Source organism: Erpetoichthys calabaricus, chromosome 1 (assembly GCF_900747795.2).
Source record: "Erpetoichthys calabaricus chromosome 1, fErpCal1.3, whole genome shotgun sequence".
NCBI lineage: Eukaryota > Metazoa > Chordata > Cladistia > Polypteriformes > Polypteridae > Erpetoichthys > Erpetoichthys calabaricus.
This window is the reverse complement of record NC_041394.2, coordinates 176,528,391-176,548,638: the sequence shown is the minus strand read 5'-3', so window position 1 is coordinate 176,548,638 and position 20,248 is coordinate 176,528,391. Positions and strand designations below refer to the sequence as shown.

At 39.9% G+C, this 20,248-nt stretch overlaps 1 protein-coding gene across 4 annotated transcripts in view; it reads left to right on the top strand.

The window, feature by feature from the left end:
• parvb (parvin, beta) overlaps window positions 1-11,541 on the top strand; it is a 107,072-nt gene extending 95,531 nt beyond the window's left edge. For all 4 annotated transcript variants that reach the window (XM_028808985.2, XM_028808999.2, XM_051924526.1 and 1 more), the window contains exons 7-13: window positions 547-605; window positions 1,897-1,916; window positions 5,356-5,417; window positions 5,734-5,802; window positions 7,613-7,714; window positions 9,796-9,868; window positions 10,355-11,541. In XM_028808985.2, the coding sequence (XP_028664818.1) occupies window positions 547-605; window positions 1,897-1,916; window positions 5,356-5,417; window positions 5,734-5,802; window positions 7,613-7,714; window positions 9,796-9,868; window positions 10,355-10,431 (462 nt within the window). In that variant the 3' untranslated portion in view covers window positions 10,432-11,541. The remainder of the gene's footprint in view (window positions 1-546; window positions 606-1,896; window positions 1,917-5,355; window positions 5,418-5,733; window positions 5,803-7,612; window positions 7,715-9,795; window positions 9,869-10,354) is intronic.
• The last annotated feature ends 8,707 nt before the right edge of the window (window positions 11,542-20,248 follow it).

The window sequence follows — 20,248 nt, the reverse complement described above, 5'->3', positions numbered from 1 at the left end:
GCACTCTTTGCCTGAAAGCACTGTGAAATATTTCACATATTAACATTTATTTACTCTGCCAACTATGCGACTGCTGCTTCCTCACAGGTCCTGGAACCTGGTTTTGTTCCTTTTGCAGTATACCTGTTGTATGCATGAATGTTCTCAGAATACTTTCCTTGACTTCCTCTCCCCAAATAGATACATATTAGATCTAAACCAGCGGCAGTGAGTGTACATTGCACTGACTGGCTTTACATGCAGGACCGGTTCCTTCTTTGCATCTGGTGTACTAGTATAAGCTATAGTGGGTTGCGAAAATGAGTGGATTTTCAGAACACCACCTCAGAGCAGTACCAAGTTGCAAGTACTTAAATGAATGCATCATGTTCTACCATTTATATACAAATAATTACAAATCTGTGCAATTTCCAAAAAAACATAATAGTACTTGTGCAGTTGTAATATATAAAATCCACCTGATGTCAGTTGCCAATGCAAGTTCAACTCTCTCACGGCTTCACCTCAGAGTATGCATCTGATAAGTTTATTTCTTTTTTAATATAGAAAAGAGATGGACTGCTTCAGACCACTCACGTGACCAAGGAGTTAACCACCACTACAGAGTAAGTTGAACATTTTCTTGCTGCCTTTACTTTTATACTGTAATATGTAATTTCCTTATATCTTGTTTAAGTGTTTCTTGCTCTACTTAACACTGTCAACTTGCTTCCTTTGTTTAGGGGCTGTCCAGCTCTGTTTCTTCCCCTGATGATATTCCAGTCTTTAACTGAACTATAATTTTTCATGATTTTATAGCTATCCTTTTGCACGGTTATATTTATCTATGTTTGCTTCAAAGAAGGTGAAATGGCCTCTTTCAATGTTGCATATTAATTGAATAAGTATTGTATCTATGTAATCATATACATATGTGTATTTATAGTATGTATGGAGGTTTTCCTCTTTCCATACCCTGGAACAAGAACCCTAAACTACAGAGGGAGCAAAAGCCAGCAACAATTAGAATCCTCCAAGAATAATTTCTTAATTAAAAGCTAGTTCTTGCTGTTAAATAAAGATATTGTTAAATTTCATCAATCCTTGTTGACTGCGTTTCTGCCAAGTTTGAACCGTCTGGTATTCTAGCTTTTCCTTTCCAACAATGTCATCCAAATATTGTGTGGAGTACAGCAGATTAGAAATTCTCAGTCCTTCACTTTTCTCTTTCTTTTGCCTCTTTCCAAGTAGTTTATGAAAACAGATATTAGATAAATACACAAGGGTGCAAATAACACAGAGTTAACTGGTGAGCTGCTTTGTCATTTGCATCGAATTGTTAATTGCCAGCTAGTCATGAAAAGTAATAAATAATTGCATTCATTGATTTTTTATTGCTTAAGAGTTAATATTTGTAAATCTTAACAAGTAGATTAATTAAAATAATCCCCAAGAGTATGTTACACTTGGCTGCAATTATTGTTTTCGATTAACTTAAAACCTGCAGCCACTGTGGTCCTATTGGATTAAGACTTAAGAACCTTTCCCTAGAAATTACCCCTACCTGATGATAAAGCTTTACCACATGCCTGCACATGTGGGTTCGCTTCCCGGGTCCTCTCTGCTTGGAAAGTGCTTTGAATAGTGAGAAAATTGCTATATAAATGTAAAGAATTATTATTATTATTAATGTTGTATTATTTCAATATTGTACTTGTGACATGTGTTTTAAAATTAGTTTTAAATATGAAACCCATTGCATTTAGGGTGATTTCAACTGCTACCAAGCTTTGATGTTTGTGGAAAGAGGAGTGAGGTGGCATTAGAATTAGTGCATTTATATCTGATTATTAAGTAATTTGTTATCCTCATTGTTAGTGTCAGTCAGTTTCATATGTTTTTTTTGTTTTTCCACAGAATGATGATGGGGAGGTTTGGTGAGTGTTTAAAGATATCATTTCTCAAATCAGTTGCTAAAAATTCTCTTGAAGAATATGACTTATGACATTAGAGTCCTTGCAACACAAGCTGCTTTTTTACACAGCTACAACTTGCTAAAGCAATTATAATTCTTTTTGTTTTGTGTTTTTATAAATTGTTTATAATTATGAATTATTTTTTTATTATTACAGTTGCTGTTTAGTTGGCATGATTCTTGCAGCTGGCCAAATCACTCTTGAGATTACTGTTTAGTATATAATAAAAATACTCAATCCATTCTTTTTAGACTACGTCCACCCCCCAATTACAGGCTTATGCTTGTCCCTACACAAGAGGGAACAGAGCAGAAATCATCCTTGAATTAGGTTCAAGTCCACTGCAGGGCATGCCTAGTCTACTGTGTCAATGTAGACTCAGTGTTTGTAATAATGGAGGAAGCTGGACTATTAAAAAAAAAAAAAAAAATCCAAGCAGCTCCAGAAAATGTGCAAAATTCACAGTACAATAAGTGAGCAGCCAAGAACTAGAACAGTGTTTTCAAAAAGTACCTTGTCCAATATTGTGTATACTGGGTAAATTCATTCTTTAGTAGTTTAGTTTACCAAATGTATTTCTGTAATGAAAACACATGCATAGTCAATCAACTCCTTCAATCCACTTTCTTAACTGTAATAAGGGGAGATCAACCCTGCTGTCTATTCACAATTTAACACTCCCTAAAATCAAAATTTGAGCTATACTGTTGGCTGTTGCAAATGACATATTAAAGAGTTGTTTTTGCAACTGCAATTCTATAGGTTCAGATTTCCAATATCTTGCTCTCTCACCCTAAACAAGTCATTCAGCATGCTTTTTTAAGTTTACTGTTTACACTGTTTACCTATTTGCTATGTTCATTGTGGCACAATTCCAGACAACACTGCACTTCCAGTGCATACTGAGCAAGCTCCCAGCTTAAATCCAGGCTCATCACACAGAACTCCATGGGGTCGTCAGTGCACATAGAATCATTTACGCTGATGCACCCCAGGCACTCACTCACCATGTGGTCCACCTACTGGCGGTGACTGCTGATTTTGTCATTTTTTGTCAGATTGGGTCGTTGAGGCTTGAAAAAGTCTCTCCACACTTATATCAGATTGGCATTACCACTGACAACTGTCTGATGGACATGTGGAGAGGTAGCGGGGAGGCGATGGTGGGGGTATGCCTCAAGAATTGTTGGTAAGGACAGAATGGATGTGGCACATCCTCCATTCCTGCTGACTGGGCTCCATAAGCTCCCCCATCTAGGCTTTGTACCAGGGGTCTAGTAGGGTGGCCACCCAGTAATTGTCCCACTGTTTTAAAGCTTTAATCCAGGGGTCCCTCCTAAGGCATTGCAGTATACGAGCAGCCATGCTGTAGAGGTGCCCCTGACTACTGTCTTCCTCTTCCTCCTCCTCCTGCTGCTGCTCAGTGTGCCCCCACCCCCTGACAATAGGCACTGCCCTCTGTGCCTGCTCATCCTCTTGCTGTGAGCCCCATACCACCACCACCACCACCTCCTCCTCTTTCCCCTGGAGTGCCCCTGTACTTCCAGGCTGCCTACTGGGCATGTGTTCCTCCCCCTCGGCACCCTCTCCACCTCAAGCAGACCACCTAGTGTCCTGTCCAACAGGAACACTAGTGGGAGCACATTATTCCAGCCAGTGTTCTCCCGGCTGACAAACTTAATGGCCTACTCAAAAGGAGTCAGCACCTTGCAGAGCTGCTGCATCTGCTGCCACTGGTCCCCAGTAAAATATCCCAGTGGTGGTGCTTGGCCACTGGTACCCCCTCCACCAGTGGATCACTGCTCTGCGCTGTTCCCACAGCCACTCCACCATTTACAGCGTAGAGTTCCATGCTGCATCACAAACCAACCTGTGGCAGGGCAGGTGGTGCTGCTGCTGCATTTTTGCAAGCAACTGGCTGGCAGTAGGGGAGAGGCAAAAATGGCTTCATATCTGCTGTGCCTTGCTCAGAAGCTCATCCAACGCCAGATAAATTCAGAGGACTTCTGCACCACAAGGTTTGTGGTACTGCACCCTTGAATAACTTTAGCCATCCCTCATGGGAACTGAATAGCTTTTTTGGGGGGGGGGAATATAAAATACACAAACACACAAAACAACTGGAGGACAAATTCTAGGTTTTTTTTTTTTTTAATCCCACAATGTTGCACAGAAAGCTACCTACCGCACATGTGTGTGAGAATGGAACAAAACCCTCAAACAAACATAACACATCAAATGGCCACAAGCTAACAATAACTAAAAAAAAAAAACTCTAACAGCTTTGAACACCTAAGAAAAGTGAAATCTCAACAGCAGTAAGTCCTTGAATTTCTTTCTTTCTCACTTGCATATATTTCTACCACTAAGTCTCACTGTGTCAGTAATGCAAATGATCAGCATCATATGCCCGGTTCCATCCAATGTTGGCTGTTACAGCTCCTGGGGATGTCGTGCTGGCCTCACAAAGCATTATGGGACACTGGGGGAAAAAAAAGTCCTCTTAATCCAGCCGAATTATCAGTAAATAATTTGATGAATAAGGGTGAATGCAGCAAATTCGCTGCAAATAACGCTTTGGTGAAATTCACTGATCAACACATGTAAATACTAAGTTTTTAGGCTGTCCTTCAGTATTGACTTGAGGGTTATTCTCTGGCAAGGTTCATGAGTGGAGAACCAACTAACAGGAGACCGCTTAGCCACTGGGAGTCTAAAAGCAGCTATCCATTCTTGGCCTTAAAGAGCACCACACTTGATTTTACATCAGCTACTCAATTGACATGGTCAACAGAGCAGTAGAGTCAGGCTGTTACACAGAAAAACTGAGGTACTTTCAGGGTCGCTGCAGTATATAAAGTAAGCCCACTTCCCTATAGACCCCAGTAGCAGTGGTAAGACTGGAGTACCCAGTGCAGATCTTTCCCAAACCAGTCGGACATTACCACTGATGACTCACTGATTTCACATTCGGGTGTGCACTTCTCAAAGGTTGGGTGAGGTATAGAGATTGCTAGTTTGATCAAAGCACATATAGGTCAGTTTCAACAAGGCTGTGTGATCTCTGCCATTCCTTCAGAGATGGCTAAGCAGCATATATGTAAAAGATTAGCATACATAGAAAAACTAGGCAATACTGAGGACACAAGATATTAGAGACAAGTTTCACTAAACACTTTGTTGCATTAGAATTCTGAAGATCAGTTTATAAGACACAAGTCAAACTTTAACAGTGAGGTTTTTTGCTCTGTCCCACAGTAAGACATAGACCAGTTGGTGGTGGAACTGCAAAGAAGCCTGAGGCATTGATTAGTGAAGGGAAATGGAGTGTTTGGGAATCATCAGCAATAGTAGGGCATTGTTTCCAAAGTACATTGCATTCTCTTACACTTTTTTGCAGAAAGAGATGCCTTTGATACACTGCTGGATCATGCTCCTGATAAGCTCAATGTTGTAAAAAAGGTAAATACCAGAATTTTTTTTTTGGATTGGTAAGGAAATCTTGAAATATATTTGGCAAGTGGGCACATATTATGGCACGTGTGTATCTGTTTCTAAAGCGTGAAAGATCAGGATGTTAACTGGAGTGCCAATGAGCTTGTTTCCCTTTTCAGGATTTTATTATCAAACTTCAGCTCTTATCATTGGTGCACCTAAATCCTCTAGGTGTGGGTTTTCAGTGTCTGTGCTCATTTTAAAAGAAACAGTAGCACTGTGGAACTGTTTAGAGTGATGAACCAGTAGCCACAATCTTTCTTGTTTTTTACTTTTCTTTCAGTCTCTCATCACCTTTGTCAATAAACATCTCAACAAGCTGAATCTGGAGGTGACAGAGCTGGAGACCCAGGTGGGACTTAATAATGTCATATTCACAGTTTTCATGTAATCTACTTTATGCAGCCTAGAAACAACCCATGTTTTTTTTTTTTTTTTTTTTTTTTAAAGTAATCTATGAAAATGTATTCAATTTACAGTACATTTTAATTACTTTCCAAAACATTTTAGACTAAAGTTTCAAATATGTTTCATTTGCAGCAGCTGCAGTTTCAGATGTAAGCATCCTTGCTGCCATTACTTAATTTTCTCTTATTTATTATGCTTGTTCATTTTCTAGCTTTTACCTCACTGCCAAAAGCATTCATGCAAAAGATAAGTAGCTACTGCAAGTGAAAACAATAAAACATTAGATATTTTAATGATTTTTTTTTTTTTTTGGTAGTGTACTATATTCATGAAAATTGTGTGAGTAGTGTGTATGAATATGATCAATCTTTTAGGTCTTGGCCCTGGGCAATCTCCTTGGTTTTTCATTGTCAGATAGCCCAGTCAAGCAGATACTTAAGCTGCTTCTACTGTGTTGGGTGGCATATTGTGACACACCCTTTCCAAACTACATCATTTTACCAGGGTATTGTAGTCAAGCCATTTAGTCCAACTTCAGGTTTCTGATTCATTTCAGCTTTTGTGACTTGCAAATGATTGGTACTCTGAAGATTTTGTAGTTGTCATTTAGATTCTAGATTTTTTTTTATTGCATTGTCATTATTCTTTCCATTCATCCGTCCAAGTATTAAAGAAATGCAAAGAAGTTAAACCTTTCAAGAATTATCACAGCTATTGTGTGGTACGGTGACAGTAAAGCAGGCATGTTTTTGCATGTGTTCCTTGTTTTGCATGGATTTATGGAGTAAATAATGACCCTAAACTGACCTGATATGTGAGTGTTCCCTGTCCTCTAAGGCAGTGGTCCCCAACCTTTTTGACAGCAAGGACCACTTTATTAGATGCAAATTTTTCCACGGACCGGTCGTTTGGCAGTTTTATTCACAATTTACATATTTCTATTATTATTCAAGTTATTAAGCAGTTCGCATACGTTTGCAATCTGAGATTTTTCTTCTTTTTTTGCATATAACAAAGACATATGCTTTGCATTTGTCATTCCAACAGATTGCACATCACAAACATTAACACTGCTATCTTTTTTTCGTGTCTGCCGTTTCTATAGGAGGGTGACAATGAGTTAAATTCCAATGGATGTTTTTCAAATGTTGACAAGCAATAAGCAAAAGGTATCACTGAAAATCACAGACAACAAAAACAGCAAAAAAAATAAATAAAAAATAACAGTACGAGGAAAGTTCGAAGAAAGAGATTTTTTTACAATGTTTTTGTTTGGGGATCGTTGTGCAAATGTGCACAACTGAGCTGCGACCACAAAAGCATCTGCTGAATGTACTTCGTAGTAACGTGACTTCAATAGACTCATGTCATATGGGGAAACTGTCGGGACCGTAACAATACTTTGTTGTAATACTCTCTCACCTCGGTCTCTCTCCTCTCTCTGGGCCGCTGCAAAGCCCCGCCCACCAAGCGTTCTGAAAAGTCTGAGTGAGTCGCCGTTGCCGGCAGTTCTCTCGCGGCCCGGCTGTCAGGCGGCTGCGAACCGGTAGTGGGCCGCTGACCGGGGGTTGGGGACCCCTGCTCTAGGGTAGTGAATTCGTCTCTCTCTCTCTCTCTCTCTCTCTCAGTTAAATGAACAATTTAATCATCATTGACTAAAATGATTGTAGCAGAGTCTTTTAAATCATATATTTATCAGTGCGTCGGTTATTACCTTTTTCCTCCCTCATGCTAAGCTTCTGTCTTATGTCCAGTTTGCAGATGGTGTGTACTTGGTGCTACTGATGGGGCTGTTGGAAGGCTACTTTGTGCCACTCTACAATTTCTTCCTAACTCCAGAGAGTTTTGAGCAAAAGGTAACAATGAAAGGTTTTTCTAAATTGTTTTTTGGCAGGATTACTAACAACACTGTTTCTGTGATCAAGAACTTCGTCTTTGTCAATTATTGTTCCTATACATTAGAGTGATCTGAAAGAGCAGACTTGCTTACAGTAGCAAGGATAAATAAAATTACTGTGCAACCATGGAGAAAATGTATCATTGACAGTGATGTAATCATTTGTAAGACATGAATTGTGTTCCTGTGATCGTCATGATCTGCCTCTCCCATGATCCCAGTGCACAGTGCGGCTGATCAAGGACAATGAAATCTGGAAATAAACATTTTTTGACCCTTGAAGAAACTTTTATTAGTATAAAAATACTAGGGGGCTTTTCCCCCAACTCGCTTCACTCATCAACCCCCCGGCCTGTGCTATGCGCCAGCCACTTCGCGTCTCTGCCACTCGCGTATGTGGATTTCACTTTCACCAAACAACAAATCTTTTAATTCTCGTGGATACATCTCCTCATTGTGTAGAAACACTACTTTTCCCTGATGGCAACACGAATTAGACGATCTACAAGTCTCCGACTTAAAAGTTTAAATCCGACCAATATATTCGATCTCTTTTCGCTGTTCCGTTATTTCACCGAGTAATAATTTCCATTTGTTTGTGTAATGCAATCTTTACTATAATTTTTTTCAGACTTTCGAATTTTAGCACTTCCATTATCTCTAACCTGCTCTGCATGTGTATCGCGCCAACGTTTTGGAACTGTTTACGACGTTCTACTTTGTCATCTACTCTTTGTGTTTTATTTCTGGCCCTGGACGTGGTTAAATCTCTTGGCACAAAGTCTTGTCTCGTGGGACATGAAAGTATCTCTCTGAAAGAGTCACGTCTTGTCCCTGGATTTTTTATTATAATAGAGAGATATTCTATTTATGTATGTTAATTATTTTGATGACCTAATTTGACTTCATTGTCTTGTATTAAAATTGCAATAAAAATAAGAATGATGCCATGATAGGGAACATTAGTTAGTAGTCCAAAACGTGGAAAAGGTGTTAAGTAAATTGAGCATTAGTGGCCTTCTCTTAAAAAGTCATTATTAATAACTCTTTGCTGTCTCTTTGATTGATTTTGGCCTATATGGGAAATGGGTATTTATTTCTTTATATCAGATTTCAGACTATTCTGAATTATTGGCATACATTTACAAGCCAGTAAAATGCAAATAGTGTGATCTTCTGTATGCATTACTGTAGCCTAAAGCAGGGCTTTCAAACTTTTTTTCATAGCAACCTCACTGGATGTCAAACAGAATGATTAAAGTCCTTGAACATATATGTAGGGAAACTACCCAAGTATACATTTAAGAGCAAGATACCAAGTGTACAAAGTGGACGAGTACATTTATTTTAATGGTTTGTCTTTCTACAGAATTCTTGGAATGTCGAACAACAAATTCTTATCATTTTACTACACTTGCGTCTTATTTTACATGCAGTATTTATATTGTTCACTAGTGAAACAAATAGACCTCCAGTATGATCCTAAAATACAATGCAAATAAAATTTGCATTTTATTACCTTTTTTTTTTTTTGGATTTCCAGAATATATCCGTTCATAAGCTTTCGGTCAAGACCAAGATCAAGGTCCTAACCCCATTAGTTTGCAAGTAATCCCTTGAAAGATGAATAGACATTAGCATTTTATATATAGAGAGATGAAATCTTGTTAGAGAATTTATTTTATTTGAAATTCTTTTATGCAATATGCATAAAAAAAACTTGCTAAAGATTTGATTAATTTGTGGATGGATTTTGTAACTGATGGGCAGTCTCAGCTGGCTGCTCACAGATGATTTGCACTGTTGAATAGAATTGCAAAGTTAAAAAGAGCCATTCAAGATTGGAATCTTGCAGTCAGCAACTGACTGCCAGATACCTAAATGTTCCACAGCGCTAGGAGAAGGCAGTGGGGGAAAAAAGCAAACAATGCGACCTTGAAGTTTTCTTGTTCTTTCCAAAAAAATAAAAGCCAATCAACCAGCTGTATGAGTCCTGTTTTCTGTTTGCTAAATTCTTAAAATTGTTTCCTATGTCTTCAGGTTCACAATGTTTCCTTTGCCTTTGAACTGATGCAGGATGGAGGACTGAAAAAGCCAAAAGCACGACCTGAAGGTAAAGTGGAAAAGAGTGAACAGAACAGGGGTATTAGGGTGGACAGGTTCCTGACAAAGTTATTTCCTGATTCAGAATGAAGTGACCGTGTTCAGCTTGCATGGCAGTTATTTCCTGACATTTATCACTAGTGTAGAGAAACATTTTTTGCTTTACTTTTCATTGCTTTTTTTGTCTGCTTTGTACCTGTGCATGAATCCCCTTGGCTGCAATATATTGGCAACTATTTGTCCATGATGGCAACTATGTCAATCTGAAAGCCTAATCATACTGTACAACAGTGGTGTCAAAGACCTTTTTGTTTCTCTTGCCAGGCCCAAATCCAAGCTAGCAGTTCTTTGTGCGTGTATGGACCACATACTAAGCCAAACCTAATCATTCTTTTTCTTGTTAGGTGTGGCAACAGCTGTGTACTGAAATAGAGGAATGGATACTTCACGTGTATACTGCAGATAATATCAGTTTCTCAATTTTTATGTCTTTCAGATGTTGTCAACTTGAATTTAAAATCTACGTTGCGTGTTCTCTACAATCTGTTTACAAACTACAAGAATGCAGATTAAGCAGGAGCTGCAGAACTTTACATGACAGCAGTATCCCCATTACCAACCTTTCTCTAATCCTAATTTTAAACTTTCTAACTGGACATTGATTGGCCACATGTGTTACTCCTGGGAATGCAGAGATTAAGCTGCAGCACTCGCCATTTGGTTCAGGGGTCCAGTAGTGACCAAACACATTATGGTGGCGGCAGTTGGCTTGGTGTTTTCAGAGATATGCTAAGCAGAGCTTACCTTTTTTCTCAGAAACAATGTTGGAATGTAATCACAAGAACTATTTACTAATTGGCTGGTGTTGCCCCACCAGCTCTGTTAGTTTTTTTTTTTTTTTATCTCTGCCTCTTTCATACTCCTCTTTTCTGTCCTATGGATGCCTGATGTGGGTACCCAAAGCCCCTAGCTTTGCAGCCAGTGATCTGTTACTATTAAATCTTGGAAATGGGTACATGTGATCGCTGCAAGGGTCCTAGGCAAGTCTATCGTTACTGTATGATGCACCACTTTCAGAAAAAAATGTTTCCTTTGACTGCCAGGATGTGGGCAGAGAAAGCGTGGCCTTTTTTGAGAGTAATACCACAACACCCAAGGTTCATATGTGCGAGCTGTTGCCCAGGTTCTTCTATGAGCTGTTTTTATGTTTTACCAAGAAGAGTTAAAACAGAGTAATGGCAAATGTCTCCCACTCTTGGACAAATGGCTGACAAATGTGGTTGTCTGAAATATCCTGAAAAACTGCTGAAGCAACCTTAATGGTGTCTGGTCTCAAATATCATGGGGAAGGAATTTATATGTGCATTCATATTTCAAGATAACAAATGTAAACTAACCCCACTTCTTGGATCCTTGCCCAGGACACAACACTTTAAGATGTTCTACCTTTTCATTGCATAATAATTTCTGTATTTGTACTATTTTCTTCATACATAGACAAAACATAAATGTTTTGAGATTCTCATAATTTATGAAACTTGAGTTGCTGTCAAAACATCAAGCCATTACTTTGTCAAATATGCCCTGTGTACAGATGGTGTATTCCTATTTTTCCCTTAATAAATTATTCTAAGTGTCTTCTTTGTTAAAGATGACTACTGCAATAAATCTTTTCAGAAACTACATGCTTTATGTTCTGTCCTGAATGAAGCTTAATGAGAACTGCTGCAGCTTAGACCTTTTTATGTGTTCATTATACTTTAACCTACAACTTGAAATGGAAACAATTATTTGTTGTGCTATTCTTTATTTTGTCCTGATCTAACCTTCATTATAAATGTTTGTATGATTCTGTTGTGGCTCAGTGTTTGTGGAAGGAACCTGAAGTACCAGGAGACAACTCTCAGATACAGTTGACTATGCTCTAGAATGAACTAGGTCCCAGGAGCTGTACTGCCCATGCATAGAAATAATAAACGTTGGAATCTGTGAAAATGAAAGGGACTCCTTATTAGAAGGAACAAAATATAGTCACTGAAATTAGGAGCCGGATAGATGAACCTAGTGAAGAAATCTTTGGTTTTATCAAAGATTGGTATGTGGTCCTGAACCTTCATTTCGGTATGCTTGAATGTGCAGCAGGGAGTAAAAAAAATAAATAAATAAAACTTTCAAATCTGTTTAGAAATTCTCAAGGCCTTTCTGTGCATCCATTTTTTGAACACATAATTGAATTACTTTTCAATGTACAACTGGAAGCCTTTCCAGTATCTCAGACTAAACATAAGAACCAAACAAGAATGCGATGCCAGTCTGTCTTAATGGCACACTCAGGCTTATGGCATCACTCAGGGGCAAATTTAGAATCTTTAAATGAGAGGAAATGTAACGGGGCATGTGGGGATCATGCAAGCTCCACACACCTAGGCCCTAGGCCTGCATGTGAACTCTGGATTAGTGATTGGCAGTGCAAACCTTTTATTTGTAAAGTGATTGGGAGTGGTAGGGTGTTAAGGGTCACTTTTGCATTTATATCCAAATTCTCCAACCTAAATGTGATTAACACAATATATTAAAACATCTGATAAAGCAGTTTAAATTAAAATAAAAATATTTGTAGCCTACTGATGAAATGGACATGGGTATGTTTTGTGTTGGAGTGGATTAACAACTAAAACGTTCAAGTGAGGGTGTTGCTGCAGTCTCACTAATGAACCGTTCAGGTTTCCGTCATTTTCGGGGAAGGTTTTAAGTACTCCAGTTTTCATCCCACTTTTCCAAAGGTGTACTGCATAAGTTAACTGATAATTCCACATTCTCCCCTGATTGTGCACACATGGGCTCTGTGATTGGTAGGTGCACTTGTCTAGGAGCAGAGCTTTGTACCGGCTGTAGGCTGCTATAGGATTCATCTTTCTCTCATCCTGAGTATGATTGTACTGGTTTGAGAATTCAGTGCTAACTTTATGTGGAGAGCACATTTAAATAAAATGTCCCATCTCCACCTGGGCAGTGCTCTAGCATTGTGCTTTTGGCTCTTTTTAAAATCCATTTTAAAGTTGATGTATTGATGTCCATCAGGTATTTTTTTTAAGGTGGGGATTCGGAAGTGAGAGCAAAAACAAAAGCGGGGTTAGAACCTGAGTGGCTAAATATCTGGCACTATATCTTAATCTGTAGACACGCTTCAAGTTCACTAATTATTTCTAAATTCAAAACCCAAAAAATTTCTGTATATTTCGCCAAACACCAGTACATTATCCTAAATTCAAGATGAAAAGAACATTGCACAATTTCAAGTCCTAAAAGTCAAATAGACAGTATTCATTATTTTTTTGTATTTATCCACCATCTTAGATACTGGTAAACACGTGGCACAATTTTGAATCATCCCCTTAATTATGTCAGACATGCAAATCCAAAGGCTGTTGCATTCCAGCAACAGAACAAAAACATTATGGCGCCCAAGAGCAACAAAAAAACAATAATGTGAAAAATAATCAAGCTGAAAAAAACCCTTATGACATAGTTCAGGGGTCCTCAGTCACAGTCTGGGAGGGCTGCAGTGGCTACAGTTTTTCATTCCAGCCAGTTTCCAAATTAGAACTCCATCTTTGCTGATAGAGAAACTTGGTATTTAACTATGTACCTTGTTAGCAGTTTTATTCATCAAAGACAAACTCTAGTTATATTGTAGATCAGAGTCTCTCAGTTACAGTTCTGGACGTCCACAATGGCTCCACGTTTTCACTTCAACCACTTTCTTAATTAGTACATACAGTCATGGCCGAAATTATCGGCACCCCTGGAATTTTCCCAGAAACTGCACCATTTCTCCCAGAAAATTGTTGCAATTACAAATGTTTTAGTATACACGTTTATTTCCTTTATGTGCATTGGAACAACACAACAAAAACGGAGAAAAAAAGCCAAATCTTACATCCTGTCACACAGAACTCCAAAAATGGGCCGGACAAAATTATTGGCACCCTCAACTTATTATTTGGTTGCACGCCCTTTGGAAAAAATAACTGAAATCAAGCGCTTCCTATAACCATCAACAAGCTTGTTACACCTCTCAACTGGAATTTCCGACCACTCTTCTTTTGCAAACTGCTCAAGGTCTCTCAGATTTGAAGGGCGCCTTCTCCTAACTGCAATTTTGAGATCTCTCCATAAGTGTTCAATGGGATTTAGATCCGGACTCATTGCTGGCCACTTCAGAACTCTCCAGCACTTTGTCTTTAACCATTTTTGGGTGCTTTTAGAGGTATGTTTGGGGTCATTGTCCTGCTGGAAAACCCATGACCTCTGACGCAGACCCAGCTTTCTGACACTGGGCCCTACATTGTGCCTCAATATCTTTTGGTAGTCTTCAGATTTCATGATGCCTTGCACACAGTCAAGGCATCCAGTGCCAGAGGCAGCAAAACATCCCCAAAACATCGTAGAACCTCCACCATGTTTGACTGTAGGTACTTTGTTCTTTTCTTCGTAGACCTCATTCCTTTTTCTGTAAACAGTAGAATGATGAGCTTTACCAAAAAGCTCTACCTTGGTCTCATCTGTCCACAAGACGTTCGCCCAGAAGGATTTTGGCTTCCTCAAGTACATTTTGGCAAACTCCTGTCTGGCTTTTTTATGTTTCTGTGTCAGCAGTGGGGTCCTCCTGGCTCTCCTGCCATAGTGTTTCATTTCATTCAGATGTCAATGGATAGTTCGAGCTGACACTGTTGCACCCTGAGTCTGCAGAACAGCTTGAATATGTTTTGAAGTTGATTGGGGTTGTTTATCCACCATTCGGACTATCCTTCGTTGGAGTCTTTATCAATTTTTCTCTTCTGTCCACGTCCAGGGAGATTAGCTACAGTGCCAAGTGTTGTGAACTTCTTGATTATGTTGCGCACAGTGGACAAAGATTGAGATTGTTGATATTTTTCCACAATTTTTGTTCTCAAGTCCTCAGACGGTTCTCTGCTCTTCTTTCTGTTCTCCATGCTTAGTGTGGCACACTCAGACACACAATAGAAAGGTTGAGTCAACTTTCTCCATTTTAACTGGCTTCATGTGTGATTGCTATATTGCCAGCACCTGTTTCTTGCCACAGGTGAGTTCAAACGAGCATCATATGCTTGAAATAAAATGATTTACCCAAAATTTTGAAAAGGTGCCAATAATTTTGTCCGCCCCATTTTTGGAGTTCTGTGTGTCATGATGTCAGAATTGGCTTTTTTTCTTTGTTTTTTTGTTTTGTTCCAATGCACATAAAGGAAATAAACGTGTATACCAAAACATTTGTAATTGTAACAATTTTCTGGGAGAAATAGTGCATTTTCTGGGAAAATTCCAGGGGTGCCGATAATTTCGGCCATGACTGTAGTTATTTACTACAAAAGCAATATGTTTTTAGTCATCTTTCCTGTTAAAAGTCAGAGCACTTATTTTAGTTTTTAGCAGCTGTGTTTTAAGTTTTAATTGTTGTCCGTTTTCTTAACCAGACATAATGAAATTCAGTTAACCAGCTGACATGCTTCCTTTTAAACCTGTGCATATGCACCATGAAGTATCTGTGTTAAAAATGTTTAGAAATAAATGAGAGAGAAATTGGAAGAAACAATAAGTTTAAATCTGTTCTCGTCCACAAAACACATGGATGATATTCTCAGAGAAAGAAACTCTACAATGCAGTTAAAATTTCTTTTGGATGAATGAAAACACTTCTTCTTTTGGCTGCTCCCATTAGGGGTTGCCACAGCGGATCATCTTCTTCCATATCTTTCTGTCCTCTGCATCTTGTTCTGTTACACCCATCACTTGCATGTCCTCTCTTCGCTTAGGCCTTCCTCTTTTCCTCTTCACTGGCAGCTCTATCCTTAGCATCCTTCTCCCAATATACCCAGCATCTCTCCTCTGCACATGTCCAAACCAATGCAATCTCGCCTTCTGACTTTGTCTCCCAACTGTCCAACTTGAGCTGACCATCTAATGTACTCATTTCTAATCCTATCCATCCTCGTCACACCCGGTGCAAATCTTAGCATCTTTAACTCTGCTACCTCCAGCTCTCCTAGTTTCTGGTCAGTGCCACTGTCTCCAACCCATATAACATAGCTGGTCTCACTACCGTCCTGTAGACCTTCCCTTTCAATCTTGCTGATACCCATCTGTCACAAATCACCCCTGACACTCTTCTCCACCTATTCCACCCTGCCTGCACTCTCTTTTTCACCTCTCTTCCACAATCCCCATTACTCTGTACTGTTGATCCCAAGTATTTAAACTCATCCACCTTCGCCAACTCTACTCCCTGCATCCTCACCATTCCACTGACCTCCTTCTCATTGTATTCTGTCTTGTTCCTACTGACCTTCATTCCTATCCTCTCTAGAGCATATCTCCACCTCTCCAGGGTCTCCTCAACCTGCTCCCTACTATCGCAACAGATCATGTCATCAGCAAACATCCTGTCTCCTGTCTAATCTCGTCTGTCAACCTGTCCATCACCATTGCAAATAAGAAAGGTCTCAGACCTGATCCCTGATGTAAACCCACTTCCACGTTGAATGCATCCGTCACTCCTACCACAGACCTCACCATGGTCACACTTCCCTCGTACATATCCTGTACAACTTTTATGTACTTCTCAGCCACTCCCGACTTCCTCATACAATACCACAGCTCCTCCTTTTCTAAACTTCTCCATCAACATCCTCAGAGCAAACATTACATCTGTGGTGCTCTTTCTTGGCATGAAACCATACTGCTGCTCACTAATCATCACCACACTTCTTAACCTAGCTTCCACTACTCTTTCCCATAATTTCATGCTCTGGCTCATCAATTTTATTTCCCTGTAGTTACTGCAGTCCTGCACATCCCCCTTATTCTTAAATATCGACACCAGTAAGCTTATTCTCCACTTCTCACTTTCCAAGATTCCATTAAACAATCTGGTTAAAAACTCCACTGCCATCTCTCATAAACACCTCCATGCTTCCATAGGTATGTCATCTGGACCAACGGCCTTTCCATTTTTCATCCTCTTCATAGCTGTCCTTACTTCCTCCTTGCTAATCCGTTGCACTTCCTGATTCACTATCTCCACATCATCCAACCACTTCTCTCTCTCGTTCTCTTCATTCATCAGCTTCTCAAAGTACTCTTGCCATCTGCTCAACACACTCTCCTCGCTTGTAAGTACGTTTCCATCTTTATCATTTATCACCCTAACCTGCTGCACATCTTTCCCAGCTCGGTCCCCTCTGTCTAGCCAATCGGTACAGGTCTTTTTCTCCCTCCTTAGTGTCCAACTCTCATACAACTCATCATACACTTTTTCTTTAGCCTTCTCCACCTCTCTCTTCACCTTTGCCTTATCTCCTTGTACTCTTGCCTACTTTCTGCATCTCTCTGACTATCCCACTTCTTCATTGCCATCATCTTCCTCTGTATACTCTCCTGTACGTCCACATTCCACCACCAGGTTTCCTTTCCCTCCTTCCTCTTTCCAGATGTCACGCCAAGCACCCTTCTTGCTGTCACCCTTACTACATCTGCTGTAGTTTTCCAACTGTTTGGTAATTCTTCACTACCACCCAGTGCTCGTCTCTCCTTCTCCCTAAACTCAACCTTGCAGTCTTCCTTTTTCAACTTCCACCATTTGATACTTGGCTCTGCCCTCACTCTCTTCCTCTTCTTGATCTCCAACGTCATCCTACAGACCACTATCCTATGATGCTTAACTACACTTTCCCCTGCCACCACTTTGCAGTCTTCAATCTCCTTCAGATCAACTCTTCTGCATAGGATGTAATCTACCTATGTGCATCTTCCTCCACTCTTGTACGTCACCCTATGTTCCTCCCTCTTCTTAACTCTTTCAGGGCTGATGTCGACTTTTGTCAAAAGGAGGAGTTGACGATGGTAATCAACTGTAAACTGACAAAACCAACCGTTTTGTTGGACTTCCGATGCTAGAAGAAAAGTTAGATTCATTGGTCTGACCAAGATTCCCTTCGCTCTCGTGAGTAGCAAGACGCACACAATGGCAAAAATGACACTGACATCTAGCGAGAGATCAAAGCGAAAGCGTAAAGCAAAATATTCTGTGGATGATGTTTTGCCTATTATGTCTGAAGTGGACTATGACTTGTCTGACTCAGTTTTTGATACAAGTGATTGAAAATGAATGTGAGTTTCCAGGTTCAGCCAATTGGTCCCCATCTCATCGTGGTACTGACAATGTTCGCCAAGGAGGACTGTCACATAACAATTACAGGAGGTAGAAACCAAATTGTAATGCACTGCGACCATGACCGCTGCTGCTGTCTCAGCCACACATTCTTGGCAAACTGGAAACCACAGCATGCAGCAACAGATGTTTTGTGTTGATTTCTGAGTGAAACCATTGTTTTTTGGAAAAAATATTCAGCCCTCAAAGAATTAAAATACGTATTCACCACAGCCATGTCCATCCTTTTGGCAAAATCCACTATCCTCTGACCTTCTTCATTCCTCTCCTTGACACCATACCTACCCATCACCTCCTCATCTTCACTGTTCCCTTCACCAACATGCCCATTGAAATCCGCTCAAATCACCACTTTCTGTCCCTTGGGTACACTGTTCATCACTTCATCCAACTCATTCCAAAAATCTTCTTTCTCATCCATTGCACTCCCAACTTGCGGTGCATATGCACTAACAACATTCATCATCACACCTCCAATTTCCAGCTTCATAATCATTACTCTGCCTAACACTCTTTTCACCTCCAAAACACTCTTGACATACTGTTTCTTCAGAATAACTCCTACCCCATTTCTCCTCCAATCCACACCATGACAGAACAATTTGAATCCACCTCCAATTCACCTGGCCTTACTCCCCTTCCATTTAGTCTCTTGCATGCACAATATATCAACCTTCTTTCTCTCCATCATATCTGCTAACTCTCTCCCCTTACCAGTCATACTGCCAACATTCAAAGTTCCTACCCTCAGTTCCACTCTCTTTACTTTCCTCCTCTCCTCCTGCCTCCGGACACGTCTCCCCCATCTTCTTCTCCTTCTCCTTCTTCTTCGGCCAACAGCAGTCCAATTTCCGCCAGCACCCTGTTGGCTAACAGTACTAGTGGCGGTCGTTGTTAACCCAGGGGTCGACCAATCTGGTATGGAAATTTGTATTGTTGTCTGCATATTGATTTGGCAAAATTTTACACTGGATGCCCTTCCTGATGTAACCCTCCCCATTTATCCGGGCTTGGGACTGGCACAAAGAAACACACTGGTTTGTGCATCCCCTGTGGCTGGGTTGATGAACGAAAACACTATCAAACCAAACAGTTAAATACCTACCAAGTTTCATTATCAGCAAGGACTGTTCTAATTAGGAAACTAGCTGGAATGAAAAGCTGTACTATGGCCCTCCTGGACCGTGACTGAGGACCCTTGATATAGGTGAATTCTCCATAATACAAACCTCCTGAATTAAACAACAGTACTAGGAAATAACAAAATGACAGCATATAAAAATGAAATGCAATCATAACACTGTATTGTTACGTTTTTTCAGATTTTTAAATTTTGAAATATTTTGTTGTATTTGCATATTTTTACCTGTGTGTTGAGCTGCAATTTTCTTGTAGGCAATCTACGTTATCTCAAGCATCTGCTTACCTTTCTCCCAATGTTAAAAAGCTGGTTGCATCAACTCAGTGAACCTGTAATGCATTCAGGAGGTTTGGACAGTGCAGGAATGGATGGGTGGATTGAGTAGCTGGATATGTCCATGTGCCACAGGTACAGTGTAGTTCATTGAAAGCGACAAATGGATTCAGATCTAGACATCCCTGCAATTTTAATCTGTTTAATCTTATTAAGGGACCAAGGAGATCTGAAGCTTATCCTTACAGCATCCAGCTCTAGAGGGACCTGTGGCACCACACACTTACACATCCACTCACTTTCATGCAAACAAGGCAAATTAGCATCAGCAGTTGGGGTGTGAGGGGAAATAAACCTGAATATCCTGAGAAACACCCTAGCAGACATGTTCCCAGTGTAGTCACTACCTGTGTAGAATTTTTACTTCTATATTTTTATTCCCTTTTTTTTCCTCTCCAGGCGTGCCAGTTTCCTCTCACCTCACAATGAGGTGTCAGTTATGTTAACTGATGTCTCCATACTGGCTCAGTGTGAGTGCAGCAAGTGATGAACACCTACAGACCATACTTTTACCATATTAAAGCAAACTATCTTCATATCTGGTTAATCCAAATACAGGATTACAAAAGGTAGAGCTTATCAGAGTAGTGCTGAGCACGAGGCAGGAATCACTGCTGGATGTGGTGCTAGACCATTGTAGAACCCTTTCATGCACATACTCAAAT